Source organism: Nerophis lumbriciformis, linkage group LG19, assembly GCF_033978685.3.
Source record: "Nerophis lumbriciformis linkage group LG19, RoL_Nlum_v2.1, whole genome shotgun sequence".
In the NCBI taxonomy this organism is placed as follows: domain Eukaryota; kingdom Metazoa; phylum Chordata; class Actinopteri; order Syngnathiformes; family Syngnathidae; genus Nerophis; species Nerophis lumbriciformis.
In genome coordinates this window covers 38432227-38448319 of record NC_084566.2, presented here as the reverse complement: position 1 = coordinate 38448319, position 16093 = coordinate 38432227, and the positions used below count along the sequence as shown (strand labels likewise).

The 16093-nt window shown below is 41.4% G+C and overlaps 1 protein-coding gene across 4 annotated transcripts in view; it reads right to left on the bottom strand.

The window, feature by feature from the left end:
* Window positions 1-16093, bottom strand: part of LOC133618439 (myosin IXb) — a 158785-nt gene that overhangs the window by 26605 nt on the left and 116087 nt on the right. For all 4 annotated transcript variants that reach the window (XR_009817306.1, XM_061978788.1, XM_061978790.1 and 1 more), the window contains 7 exons: window positions 12622-12729; window positions 12376-12546; window positions 10003-10044; window positions 6106-6217; window positions 1310-1383; window positions 1040-1232; window positions 815-943 (listed from right to left, as the gene is read on the bottom strand). Coding sequence is in view for 3 of the 4 variants with exons in the window: in XM_061978788.1 (XP_061834772.1) it covers window positions 815-943; window positions 1040-1232; window positions 1310-1383; window positions 6106-6217; window positions 10003-10044; window positions 12376-12546; window positions 12622-12729 (829 nt within the window). In the remaining variant the exon portion in view is untranslated. The remainder of the gene's footprint in view (window positions 1-814; window positions 944-1039; window positions 1233-1309; window positions 1384-6105; window positions 6218-10002; window positions 10045-12375; window positions 12547-12621; window positions 12730-16093) is intronic.

Below are 16093 nucleotides of genomic sequence, written 5' to 3'. Positions count from 1 at the left end.
TAACACATTATTATGCCTAATTTTGTTGTGATGCCCCGCTGGATGCATTAAACAATGTAACATGGTTTTCCAAAATAAATCAACTCAAGATATGTAAAAAAATGCCAACATGGCACTGCCATATTTATTATTGAAGTCACAAAGTGCATTATTTTTTTTTAACATGCCTCAAAACAGCAGCTTGGAATTTGGGAGAGAGCATGAGGAGGTTAGGTGGGGCGGGGGGTGTATATTGTAGCGTCCCGGAAGAGTTAGTGCTGCAAGGGGTTCTGGGTATTTGTTCTGTTGTGTTTATGTTGTGCTACGGTGCGGATGTTCTCCCGAAATGTGTTTGTCATTCTTGTTTGGTGTGGGTTCACAGTGTGGCGCATATTTGTAACAGTGTTAAAGTTGTTTATACGGCCACCCTCAGTGTGACGTGTATGGCTGTTGACCAAGTATGATTTGCATTCACTTGTGTGTGTGAAAAGCCGTAGATATTATGTGATTGGGCCGGCACGCAAAGGCAGTGCCTTTAAGGTTTATTGGCGCTCTTTACTTCTCCCTACGTCCGTGTACATAGCGGCGTTTTAAAAAGTCATACATTTTACTTTTTGAATCCGATAATTTACGATATTACATTTTAAGGCATTTATCGGCCGATAATATCGGCAGTCCGACATTATTGGACATCTCTAATTACGAACTATAGGCAAAATTCCCCCCCAAAAAGTGCAGTTCCCTTTTAACTTGTGCTAGGTTTTCATCGAGCACATGAACACGCTGAACTGACACCGAAACGTAACACAAGAACAATAGATGAATATGGACTCACCCACGGCATGTAGGAAGTCCTTATAAAGACAAAACGTCATGAGGGGATCAGGCAGCTCTCGGAGCCAACGTTTAAGCAGGCCCGCAATGGTGTGGATGGGGTAGTTCTCCAGGCAGGCGGCCTCGGGGTCTAAAGCGACAAAGGATGAAAACTAAATCTCACTTTTGAGGAAACAAAGGTAAAAAAAAAAAAATCCAGGAAGTCAACTGATTCTTTATGTCTAACCTATCTCCATGATCTGATGGAGCTCCCGAGCGCGGCAGGCTGAGCCGGACTTGCGGTAGAGGCCCTCGGTGTAGAGACCGTTCATCTCCAAGTGCAGAAGCAGCAGCTCCACCACAGCGGGCACCGGGTTAGTCTTGCTGGTCAGGACGCACACGTGCACCCCAAAGTGGAGGGCGCCGGGTACGCTGTCGTCCTGAGAAAAATGATTTGAAAAAGCCGACAAAGTGTTTTGTTTTTTCTTCTTTGTTTCAGCTTTGCTGATTGTTTTACCTGCAGGGCACAGCGTGTTGAGCAGTCGGTGATAATCTTGGTCAAGCATTTCTTGTGGCAAATGACCTTGCAGGCTGCAACAGACACACTAGCGTCACTCACCAGCCACATAAGCTACACCCGCACATTGTAATGCGATGCAGCAACATTTCTATAACAATTATAACGAGGTGTAAGTAAGTATGCAGTGAAAAACCTGCTCAAGTACTGAGTAACTTTCAAATTATTTAGTGGTAATATGTGTATGATGATATAACAGGGATAATGTTAGCATCCATCCATCTTCTTCCGCTTATCCGAGGTCGGGTCGCGGGGGCAGCAGCCTAAGCACGGAAGCCCAGACTTCCCTCTCCCCAGCCACTTCGTCCAGCTCTTCCTGTGGGATCCCGAGGCGTTCCCAGGCCAGCCGGGAGACATAGTCTTCCCAACGTGTCCTGGGTCTTCCCCGTGGCCTCCTACCGGTCGGACGTGCACTAAACATCTTCCTAGGGTGGCGTTCGGGTGGCATCCTGACCAGATGCCCGAACCACCTCATCTGGCTCCTCTCCATGTGGAGGAGCAGCGGCTTTACTTTGAGCTCCCCCCGGATGACAGAGCATCTCATCCTATCTCTAAGGGAGAGCCCTGCCATCAAACTCATTTCGGCCGCTTGTACCCGTGATCTTGTCCTTTCGGTCATAACACAAAGCTCATGACCATAGGTGAGGATGGGAACGTAGATCGACCGGTAAATTGAGAGCTTTGCCTTCCGGCTCAGCTCCTTCTTCACCACAACGGATCGATACAGCGTCCGCATTACTGAAGACGCCGCACCGATCCGCCTGTCGATCTCACCATCCAATCTTCCCTCACTCGTGAACAAGACTCTGAGGTACTTGAACTCCTCCACTTGGGGCAAGATCTCCTCCCCAACCCGGAGATGGCACTCCACCCTTTTCCGGGCGAGAACCATGGACTCGGACTTGGAGGTGCTGATTCCCATCCCAGTCGCTTCACACTCGGCTGCGAACCGATCCAGTGAGAGCTGAAGATCCTGGCCAGATGAAGCCATCAGGACTACATCATCTGCAAAAAGCAGAGACCTAATCCTGCAACCACCAAACCAGATACCCTCAACGCCCTGTCTGCGCCTAGAAATTCTGTCCATAAAAGTATTAACAGAATGGGTGACAAAGGGCAGCCTTGGCGGAGTCCAACCCTCACTGGAAACGTGTCCGACTTACTGCCGGCAATGCGGACCAAGCTCTGACACTGATTATACAGGGAGCGAACGCCACCCTAGCCCCCCCATACATCAACCCCCCCATACTTGCCAACCTTGAGACCTCCGATTTCAGGAGGTGGGGGCCGTGGTTAAGATATATATATAAGAAATACTTGACTTTCAGTGAATTCTAGCTATATATATATATATATATATATATATATATATATATATATATATATAAAATAAATACTTGTACACACACATAACACTCATCTACTCATTGTTGAGTTAAGGGTTGAATTGTCCATCCTTGTTCTATTCTCTGTCACTATTTCAGAACACACACCTTATACAAATGTACATTATAAAATCAATAAGAAAACGGGAGCTCTAATTTGGGAGTCTGAATTAGGATCAGAAGTTCCTATATAAACATTGCGTACTCACGTCGCCATTTTGTATTGATTACTGCAGCTGTGCACTGGATTCATTCACAAATACAAACTACAACTCACAAACACTTTAGAGTTAGGCTCCACCATCAGAATGTGTACTTAAACTTATAAAGATCACATGGATATTATTCAGTGAGTTGATTCACCAAAACTAACCTGTTATAGAGGAGGAAAAAGCACACAGGACGTTTCAGTTGTTCACAGACTGGTCGCTCTCATCAGAATGACAAGACACTTCCGGTCTGCAGGTGATAGCATTCAATTGGGAAAAAACGCCCTACTGCCCCCTACTGACCAATGTGAATACTGATAAATGTGTAATGACAGCTCCAAAAATGAATTCAAACCACAAAATAAAATAAATAAATCAACACAAAAATGTGACACATTATGGGTGGGTCACATATGCATGTACAGTAGATGGCAGTATTGTCCTGTTTAAAAGTGTCACAACATTGCCGTTTACGGTAGACGAACTGCTTTACGGTAGACGGAAACTTGACTGCTGTTGTTGTGTGTTGTTACCGCGCTGGGAGGACGTTAATGAAACTGCCTAACAATAAACCCACATAAGAAACCAAGAACTCGCCCTCGATCATTAGCTGTTTCTATTGAGGGAAAGCGGACGTGTGAACAGGCTGTCAACACGTCACTCAGGTCCGCATGGAGTTGGAGGGGGCGTGGCCTCCAGCTCCGCCTGAATTTCGGGAGAAAATTTGTCCCGGGAGGTTTTCGGTAGAGGGGCTGAATTTCGGGAGTCTCCCGGAAAATCCGGGAGGGTTGGCAAGTATGCCCCCCCCCCCGTGCGTCCGTTGAGGTGGGCGGGGTTTGGCGGTAGCGGGGGTGTATAATGTAGCCCGGAAGAGTTAGGGATGCATGGGATTCTGGGTATTTGTTCTGTTGTGTTTATGTTGTGTTACGGTGCGGATGTTCTCCCGAAATGTGTTTGTCATTCTTGTTTGGTGTGGGTTCACAGTGTGGCGCATATTTGTAACAGTGTTAAAGTTGCTTATACGGCCACCCTCAGTGTGACCTGTATGACTGTTGACCAAGTATGTCTTGCAGTCACTTATGTGTGTAAGCAGAGGCCGCATACAACATGTGACTGGGCCGGCACGCACATAGTATGGTGAAAAAGCGGACGCGACGACAGTTCATAGAGGACGCTAAAAGCAGTGCCATCACGGCATGCCCTCAATATTGTTGTCCGGGTGAAAATCGAAGAATGTTTGCCCCGGGAAATTTCCGGGAGAGGCACTGAAATCCGGAAGTCTCCCGGAAAAATCGGGAGGGTCGGCAAGTATGCAGCTTAGCCGCATCAGAGTGATCAAAGAGCCGCGGGTTGCCGACCCCTGCCCTAACAGGTACACGACAAGTCAAAATTTCAGAAACAGTTCAGAGCTCAAACTACCACCACAATACCAGCATACCTTGATCACCTTGATAGACGCCAACTAGGCGTAAATACTCAAATTAACACTTTTATTTCATTACCAACAGAGACTCCTATCGTCGACACGTGCTTGGTCGATAAAAGCAAATAACGCCGCGGCCTCAAATTAGCGCCAAGTGAAAAACATTGGCATCAATAGCTGTGGCTGTAGGCAACCTACTGATGAACTAAAGGTTAACTCGTTATATGTAACGTGTTTGTCATTTCCATTTGAAACAAATATGGTCAAAAGTCCAATACATGGTTGGTTAAATATACCGTATTTTCCGCACTATAAGGCGCACCTAAAAACCACAAATTTTCTCAAAAGCTGACAGTGCGTCTTATAACCCGGTGCGCTTTATATATGGATTAATATTAAGATTCATTTTCATAAAGTTTCGGTCTCGCAACTTCGGTAAACAGCCGCCATCTTTTTTCCCGGTAGAACAGGAAGCGCTTCTTCTTCTACGCAAGCAACCGCCAAGGTAAGCACCCGCCCCCATAGAACAGGAAGCGCTTCTTCTTCTACTGTAAGCAACCACCCGCCCGAGTAGAAGAAGAAAAAGCGCGCGGATATTACCGTACGTTTCATTTCCTTTGTGTGTTTACATCTGTAAAGACCACAAAATGGCTCCTACTAAGCGACAGGGATCCGGTTCATGAAAAGACGCAATCTCTCCATCCGCACACGGATTACTATTTCACAGCAACTGATATTCCTGTGAACCGCACTGTGGATACAACGGGAGCACGTACGGTGAATATTCGCACCACAGGGAATGAGAAGTCATCCTTCACTGTGGTTCTAGCTTGCCATGCTAATGGCCAGAAACTTCCACCCATGGTGATATTCAAAAGGAAGACCTTGCCAAAAGAGACCTTTCCAGCCGGCGTCATCATAAAAGCTAACTCGAAGGGATGGATGAAGAAAAGATGAGCGAGTGGTTAAGGTAAGTTTAATTTCACGCGAAGAGGCCGGGTGGCTTTTTTCACGCAGCTCTGTCCATGTTGATATACGACTCCATGCGCGCCCACATCACGCTGGTTTTAATATATTATTAAAGTTTGACTGACCTATCTGACTGTTTTTTTGACATTCCTTTAGCGCAGTTAGATGCGGCTTACAACACGGGGCGGCTTATAGGTGGACAAAGTTTTGAAATATGCCGTTCATTGAAGGCGCGGCTTATAACCCAGGGCGCCTTATGGTGCGGAAAATACGGTACCATGCATAGTCTTTTCTGTATTATTATTTATTTCGCTAACTGCTTCTTTGCTATCACTTTTACCATCATATTTGTACATGTCCTATTTGCTGATGTTGCTCTATTGTTGTGGTTGTGTTTGCTGTTGTTGTTTTTGTCTCTGTCTTATCCCCCTCTTGTCCCCACAATTTCCCCCTCTGTCTTCCTTTTTTTTACTCTTTCTATCCCCTCCTGCTCCGGCCCGGCTGCACCAAATGATAATATGAATACATTTAATAAAGTCAAATACAAATAAGGCAACAAGAGAAGTATCCTACACTTCTCTCATGTAAAGTAAATTTGTACATCAGCTATGGGCATCTACATCTACTATATGATTTGCCTGAGAAGCTGGACAGGACAAAAACAAATAAAAAAATAAATAAATAAAATATACCATGCATTAGTCATTGTGCTGCTGTACCGAATGAAGGCGTATTTTTGTTCAAACATACCGCTGCACATGTAGGCTTTCTCCATGCCCCAGATGTATGAGCCACACAGGTCACATGACTGCATGATGTTCACCTGGTAGGTGCTGAAGCGGTGATCCAGTGGACCGTTCGGCTGTGAAGAAACCAAAATGACTTTCTGTGCATTTATGTTCCGTTAATACAAGGCTTCTCAAATGTTTTCTGTTGCGCCGCTTCTACACTGCAAAAAGTGAAATCTAAGTAAGATGAAATATCTCAAATAAGGGTGATATTTGCTTATTTTTTGTCTGATAAGATAATTCTTCTCACTAAGCAGATTTTATGTTAGAGTGTTTTACTTGTTTTAAGTGTTTTGGTCCTAAATGATCTCAGTAAGATATTACAGCTTGTTGCTGAGATTTGATGACCTATATTGAGTAAAACATGCTTGAAACTAGAATATCAACTGTTGCAAATATGACGTCACATTAGTGCCAAAAATCCGAGCGCATAAAAACTGTTATCGCGCGCTGATTCTCCACTTCGTGCGCGCGCGACACCCTTTTGCGCGCGCGTGGTGCCTTTTTGCGCGCGCGCGGTGCTTTTCTGCGCGCGCTCTGTGTACTCCTGGTGATTATGGTGTTTGTTGTCTTATTTATTTGGGTCACATTTTGTATTACAGAGCTTTCTCTGTTGCGCGTCCCAAACTCTGGAACGATCTCCCTCTCCATGTGAGACAGGCCCCTTCTTTGGCTATTTTCAAGACCCTTCTTAAAACCCATTTTTATTCACTGGCTTTTAACCCAGCATGAGACTTTGAACTGTTTTTAGCTTTTAACTTTTTGAACTGTTTTTATCTAACAAACTGTTCTTAGGGTAATTTATATTTGCTTTTTAATTGTGTATTTTTATTTCTGTTTTAAATGTTATTTTTTAGTCTGTCCTTTGCCTCTATTTCTTTGTGGTGTAAAGCCCTTTGTTTTTCAACTGTGCTTGTTTTTAAAGGGCTTTATAAATAAAGTTGGTATGGTATGGTATGGTATTGTGTTTATGTGGTATGAAATAACCTTCATCAGCGCGCAACTTTTTTTTATCCACTTCTTCCTCCGTAAATCTTGATACATATTGACGATGACCCGCCCTGCTATACTTCTGATTGGCTCTGAGCATTTTTCAGCATTTTTCGCCTGACCAATCAGAAAGAAGGGGCCGTCTAAGCATACCCGCCCCCAAAGCGCCAAAAAGAAACATGACAGCGCGAGGAGAGATGCCAAGAGTACACAGAGAGCGGAGGGCTTCACGGTGGCAGAGGGGTTAGTGCATCTGCCTCACAATACAAAGGTCCTGAGTAGTCTTGGGTTCAATCCCGGGCTCGGGATCTTTCTGTGTGGAGTTTGCATGTTCTCCCCGTGACTGCGTGGGTTCCCTCCGGGTACTCCGGCTTCCTCCCACCTCCAAAGACATGCACCTGGGGATAAGTTGATTGGCAACACTAAATTGGCCCTAGTGTGTGGATGTGAGTGTGAATGTTGTCTGTCTATCTGTGTTGGCCCTGCGATGAGGTGGCGACTTGTCCAGGGTTCCGCCCGATTGTAGCTGAGATAGGCTCCAGCGCCCCCCGCGACCCCAAAGGGAATAAGCGGTAGAAATGGATGGATGGATGGACACAGAGAGCGCGCAGAAAGGCACCGCGCGCGCGCAGAAAGGCACCACGCGTGCGCAAAAGGGTGTCGCGCGCGCGCGCGCACGAAGTGGAGAATCAGCGCGCGATAACAGTTTTGATGCGCTCGGATTTTTGGCACTAATGTGACGCCATATGCAAAGCTGTGTCATCAACACTCACAAGTATAAAACTACTTTTTTAATGTAATAATTTCTTACGTCAAGCATAAAAAAAAATCATGATACCGAGCGCATATCATTATGTCAAGATAATGGCACTAGCATTGACGTCATTTAAGAATATTTTTCAACATATTGAGCAAAAAGGTCTTTTTTTCTACCAAGAAAAGTGCACTTGTTATTAGTGAGAATATACTTATTTTAAGCTATTTTTGGGTTCATTGAAGTTAGCTAATTTGACTTGTTTTAGTAAGTCTTGACAAGCTGAATTTTCTTGTTCTATTGGCAGATAATTTTGCCTAGTTCAAATAAAATACCCCTCATTTTTGTATTTTTTCTTATTTGTTTTTGAACACTAAATTTTTTGCAGTGTACCAACCGAGCTATACCGACCAAGTATGCCTGATTGGCACTCCACACAAGTCAATGACATCAACAAAGCTCACTTTTGTGCACTCACGCACAGTATAAAACATTTGGTGGACAAAACGAGACAAAGAAGGAGTGGCATAAAACACGCCTTTCTGTTGAAGTCGCACATGTAAACAAACTACGATGAGTTCAAGGACCGCCAACATTAGAAGGACAAAACAGCGCTCGCCAAATACTCTCATTAGTGAAGCATGTTTAATATAAACAGTGGAATTTCTAACAATTAGGAAGGTTTGTGTCATGTTTGTCCTCCTGCAGAAACCATATTCAAACAAAAATATATTCCCCCCCCGCCCCCCATTTTTTTTCCATTTTCATACATTAGATAATTTTGCTTAGTTCAAATAAAATACCCCTCATTTTTGTATTTTTTTTTCTTGTTTTAACACTGACTTTTTGCAGCGTAGGAAGAAGAAATCATTTTGTGCGCCCCCTGCGACTACTGTTTAAATAGTATCATTTGCCTATAAAGAAAACAAAAAAGAAAGAAATATAGATCAACTTAAAGAGAATCATTTTAATATTGTTTTTAAGTCTGTAATAGAAAAATTGTAAAGTGCATCAATTTTTCTGTAATAAAAAAAAGACATACTCTTTAAACTGAAGACATTTAATAAACAATACATTTAAATTGATGAGCTACCGCCAAACAATTTATGAAACACTTGAACCTACTAAACTTACACTTACACTCATGCACATAATCACGTTTCATCAAACATATATTAACGTTGTTGCCCTAGGGTAAACTGGGTGTAACACATGGCACACTGACAAAGCTTAACCTATTGTTACTATAACAATCTACAAGGTTAATGTAGGTTGCTTCTCTTTCTCCCCCTCCATTTTTCTGCATTATTTCGTATCTCAAGTTATCATTACGTATATGTATTGTTGCATTTAAACAACTATATTGTTGATAAAGGTAAATTATTGGTATTGTTCATAATCAATAGCGCTATTTCTATTGGTATTTGTATTGATCCATTTGTAGTGTAATAATGCTCATTGTCATTTCTGTATTATTTTTTACTTTTCGCTAACTGCTTATTTGCTATTACTTTTACCATCATATTTGTACATGTCATATTTGCTGATGTTGCTCTATTGTTGTTGTTGTTGTTTGCTGTTGTTGTTTTTGTCTCTCTGTCTAATCCCCCTTTTGTCCCCACAATTTCCCCCTCTGTCTTCTTTTTTTTCCTCTTTCTATCCCCTCCTGCTCCGGCCCGGCTGCACTAAATGATAATATAACTACATTTAATAAAGTCAAATACAAATAAGGCAACAAGAGAAGTATCCTACACTTCTCTTTTGTAAAGTCAATCTGAACAGCCGACATGGGCATCTACATCTACTATATGATTTGCCTGAGAAGCTGGACAGGACACCAAAAAAAAAAACAAAAAACAAAAAAAAAAAAACCTACTAAACTTTTTTTTTTAGGGCGCAATAGTCAAATTAATAGCTACAATTGGCATTTTTTGTAGTGACAGCTTCTCGAAGCATGATGCTACGTGATGCTAATAAAGCATGTTCCCCTCAATGGCGTGTTTAGTGGGTGGCCAGAATCTGATAGGCCACCCAAATTAGGGGCACCACGCTCCCCTCATCCCTATCTGAGAAGAACTGCATTAATAAGAAAGATATTCTAGTTGGTCAACTTACACATTTGTCCTTTTTCCTTCTCTTCTTGGTCGTCTTGGAAGCCTGCAAAAAGATGGAAGTAGCCAGAAGTGTTAATTCTTCTCTCCAAAGCGCCAAATTGACTAAGGGCCATATTTTCCTGTTTGCACACGAGTGTTTTTCTTAACTCGGGAGTTACGCACATTTTTCCTATTCACACGGCCAACTCACGTGTGAATGAAGGCGGACGCATGGGATTCATTTAACTACAGTAGGCGGACTTTGCCTATTTTGTCCGTATGCAAGGGGTTCTGGGTATTTGTTCTGTTGTGTTTATGTTGTGTTACGGTGCGGATGTTCTCCCGAAATGTGTTTGTCATTCTTGTTTGGTGTGGGTTCACAGTGTGGCGCATATTTGTAACAGTGTTAAAGTTGTTTATACGGCCACCCTGTTTAAATAATTATGTATATATTATCACACTAACTTTAGTATGCTTAAAGTCCGTTGCTTTAGTTATTAGCTATTGTGCTCAAGTTAGACTTTTCTAATCTGGGCAAGGACAAAAACTTCTTGTCTGAGGGGTGTGGCCTCAGCCGCAGATGTTATCTTTGTTTTAGCCCGCTAACACATACTTGCCAACCTTGAGACCTCCGATTTCGGGAGGTGGGGGGTGTGGTTGGGGGGCGGGGCGTGGTTGGGGGCGTGGTTAAGAGGGGAGGAGTATATTTACAGCTAGGATTCACCAAGTCAAGTATTTTATATAAATATATATATATATATACATATATATATATATATATATATATATATATACATATATATATATATATATATACATATACAAGTCAAGTATTTCATATATATATAAGAAATACTAAGTCAAGTATTTCATATATATATATACATATATATATATATATATATATATAAATATATATATAAATATATATATATATACATATATATATATATATATATATATATATATAAATATATATATATATACATATATATATATATATATATACATATATAAGTCAAGTATTTCATATATATATAAGAAATACTAAGTCAAGTATTTCATATATATATATATATATATATATATATATATATATATATATATATATATATATATATATATATATATATATATATATAATAAAATAAATACTTGAATTTCAGTTTTCATTTATTTACACACACAACACTCATCTACTCATTGTTGAGTTAAGGGTTGAATTGTCCATCCTTGTTCTATTTGTCACTATTTTTCTAACAATGCTGAACGCCCTTCACTGATGATGCATTGCTTTGTGGCACGCAAAAAGTGCTTTCATCAAATGCACAGTAGATGGCAGTATTGTCCTATTTAAGAGTGTCACAACATTGCTGTTTACGGCAGACAAACTGCTTTATGGTAGGCGAAATGCTGTTGCTGTGTGTTGTTGCCGCGGCTGGGAGGACGTTAATGAAACTGCCTACCAATAAACCCACATAAGAAACCAAGAACTCGCCCTCCATCATTCTACAGTTATGACGTGATTGGGCAGGTACGCTGTTTATATTGTGTGCCTGAATTTCGGGAGAAAATTTGTCCCGGGAGGTTTTCGGGAGAGGCGCTGAATTTCGGGAGTCTACCGAAAAATCCGGGAGGGTTGGCAAGTATGCACTAACAGCCAAGGACTTCAAGGACCTCAACGAAGATAAGATGACAACACGCAGACGAAGCGGGGACAAGGCGAAATCACAAGGCCCCCAGCACATTCCGTCACATATTGTGTGTCCTGGACCTGCTTTGCATAATATATGTGACCAATCCTTTTAGAGGCGGCCTTAGTGTTGTTAACTGTGGAACTCCTGAATTAATAGAGGGACGCAGGAGATGAACCTTAGAGCGTAGGGCGAGACTGTGACTAAGTGTGCAGCTCCATGCGTTCTCCTCATGAGCTAAATTGAACTCTGCCTTGCTTCTTGTCTGATTAATAGATGTCATCAGTGTTCGAACCTGACACACCCTCAGTGTGACCTGTATGGCTGTTGACCAAGTACGTCTTGCATTCACTTGTGTGTGTGAAAAGCCGTAGATATTATGTGATTGGGCCGGCATGCAAAGGCTTTAAGGTTTATTGGCGCTTTGTACTTCTCCCTATGTCTGTGTACACAGCGGCGTTTTAAAAAGTCATACATTTTTCTTTTTGAAACCGATACCGATAATTTCCGATATCACATTTTAGAGCATTTATCGGCCGATATTATCGGACATATCTAAAGAATACGTTAAAAGACAGATTTGACTGGGAACGGCCACATCTAAGTCTCACTCCACCCAAAGTGCGCATCTTGGAATAGGAGGCGGAGCTTTTCCCTCTTACATGCATGGGAAAATAGGGCTCTCAGAGAGCAACAATTACCTTGACCGGCTCCGAATCCAACCGCTTCATTTCCCCCCGGATGAAGCCGTCCAGCATGGACTGGAACAAGTTGACCACTAGCGAGACTTCGTTCTTCTGCTTGGGGCCGGCTAGAGAGGTGACTTTGTTCTGGTAGCCTTTCATCAGGTCTTTGTAGCCGACTTGAGGCTTCTGTAGAGTGCATAGTTAGTATTTTTTACTGGGGGTGAAACACAAAGTAAACAACGTGTGCAACCGTGCCCTGACCTGCACAGAGAACATGCCTTTGATAGTCTCTCTGAACTGCATGGTGGCTGTGAGGAAGATGTCTTCTGTTTGCGACAGCTCTTTTATTCGTGTTCGCAAGTCGTTCACCTGGAAGATAAAATGATTCATTAAGGTTTCAATAAAAAGTAAAAAAAACAACAACAAAAAAACAGGGCCAATGTAACAATGTTTGTTATCGTGGTTTTAGTTTGAAATGCATTTGTACAGTTTGTATTTAATATTGTGGCCAGTGATTTGCATTTAATATAAATAGCAGCACTCATTTGCAGGGAGTACCAGGCATCCGATAGAGAAGGAGCTTTTATTGTTTAATTGCGTTTTTCTGTCATTTAGTTCCTTAAATAGGATGACCGTATAACATTTTCTCTAACGTACATCTCTGTAGAAATGAGGGTTAAAGTTCACACTCAGTGTTCTTTTGGTGTCATTAATGTACAGTAAGACATCTCAATTTATAAAGGGCTATGAAAGCATTACAAATAATTTCAATACCTTTAATTTTGTTAAATTACAATTAAAACAAATAGTTCTTAGTTAAAACCAATATATTTTACTAAGTAGAATGATATGTATTATACAACATATTGCATATTTTAAATCAAGCATCTTTTGTTTGTGAAAAATAATATCTATATACATACTAAAATACGCACTATTGTACAACATTCACACTATTAGATCCACTATGAACTAGACTCTCACACTATTATGTTAGATCCACTATGGACTGGACTCTCACTATTATGTTAGATCCACTCAGGACTGGACTCTCACACTATTATGTTAGATCCACTATGGACTGGACTCTCACAATATTATGTTAGATCTACTATGGACTGGACTCTCACAATATTATGTTAGATCCACTATGGACTGGACTCTCACTATTATGTTAGATCCACTACAGACTCGACTCTCACACTATTATGTTAGATCCACTGTGAACTGGATTCCCACTATTATGCTAGATCCACTATGGACTGAACTCTCACACTATTATGTTAGATCCACTATGGACTGGACTCTCACTATTATGTTAGATCCACTATGGACTGGACTCACACTATTATGTTAGATCCACTATGGACTGGACTCTCACACTATTATGTTAGATCCACTATGGACTGGACTCTCACACTATTATGTTAGATCCACTATGGACTGGACTCTCACACTATTGTGTTAGATCCACTATGGACTGGACTCTCACACTATTATGTTAGATCCACTATGGACTGGACTCTCACACTATTATGTTAGATCCACTATGGACTGGACTCTCACACTATTATGTTAGATCCACTATGGACTGGACTCTCACACTATTGTGTTAGATCCACTATGGACTGGACTCTCACACTATTATGTTAGATCCACTATGGGCTGGACTCTCACACTATTATGTTAGATCCACTATGGACTGGACTCTCACACTATTGTGTTAGATCCACTATGGACTGGACTCTCACACTATTATGTTAGATCCACTATGGACTGGACTCTCACAATATTATGTTAGATCCACTATGGACTGGACTCTCACTATTATGTTAGATCCACTATGGACTGGATTCTCACTATTATGTTAGATCCACTATGAACTAGACTCTCACAATATTATGTTAGATCCACTATGGACTGGACTCTCACAACATTATGTTAGATCCACTATGGACTGGACTCTCACAATATGTTAGATCCACTATGGACTGGACTCTCACACTATTATGTTAGATCCACTATGGACTGGACTCTCACACTATTATGTTAGATCCACTATGGACTGGACTCTCACACTATTATGTTAGATCCACTATGGACTGGACTCTCACACTATTATGTTAGATCCACTATGGACTGGACTCTCACACTATTATGTTAGATCCACTATGGACTGGACTCTCACTATTATGTTAGATCCACTATGGACTGGACTCTCACTATTATGTTAGATCCACTATGGACTGGAGTCTCACAATATTATGTTAGATCCACTATGGACTGGACTCTCACTATTATGTTAGATCCACTATGGACTGGACTCTCACAATATTATGTTAGATCCACTATGGACTGGACTCTCACTATTATGTTAGATCCACTATGGACTGGACTCTCACTATTATGTTAGATCCACTATGGACTGGAGTCTCACAATATTATGTTAGATCCACTATGGACTGGACTCTCACAACATTATGTTAGATCCACTATGGACTGGAGTCTCACACTATTATGTTAGATCCACTATGGACTGGACTCTCACACTATTATGTTAGATCCACTATGGACTGGAGTCTCACAATATTATGTTAGATCCACTATGGACTGGAGTCTCACACTATTATGTTAGATCCACTATGGACTGGACTCTCACACTATTATGTTAGATCCACTATGGACTGGAGTCTCACAATATTATGTTAGATCCACTATGGACTGGACTCTCACAACATTATGTTAGATCCACTATGGACTGGACTCTCACAATATGTTAGATCCACTATGGACTGGACTCTCACACTATTATGTTAGATCCACTATGGACTGGACTCTCACTATTATGTTAGATCCACTATGGACTGGATTCTCACTATTATGTTAGATCCACTATGAACTAGACTCTCACAATATTATGTTAGATCCACTATGGACTGGACTCTCACACTATTGTGTTAGATCCACTATGGACTGGACTCTCACACTATTATGTTAGATCCACTATGGACTGGACTCTCACAATATTATGTTAGATCCACTATGGACTGGACTCTCACAATATTATGTTAGATCCACTATGGACTGGATTCTCACTATTATGTTAGATCCACTATGAACTAGACTCTTACAATATTATTTTAGTTCCACTATGGACTGGACTCTCTCACTATTATGTTAGATCCACTATGGACTGGACTCTCACACTATTATGTTAGATCCACTATGGTTTGGACTCTCACACTATTATGTTAGATCCACTATGGACTGGACTCTCACAATATTATGTTAGATCCACTATGGACTGGACTCTCACTATTATGTTAGATCCACTATGGACTGGATTCTCACTATTATGTTAGATCCACTATGAACTAGACTCTCACAATATTATGTTAGATCCACTATGGACTGGACTCTCACACTATTATGTTAGATCCACTATGGACTGGACTCTCACAACATTATGTTAGATCCACTATGGACTGGACTCTCACTATTATGTTAGATCCACTATGGACTGGACTCTCACTATTATGTTAGATCCACTGTGGACTGGGCTCTCACACTATTATGCTAGATCCACTATGGACTGGACTCTCACACTATTATGTTAGATCCACTATGGACTGGACTCTCACACTATTATGTTAGATCCACTATGGACTGGACTCTCACAATATTATGTTAGATCCACTACGGACTGGACTCTCACACTATTATGTTACGGTAG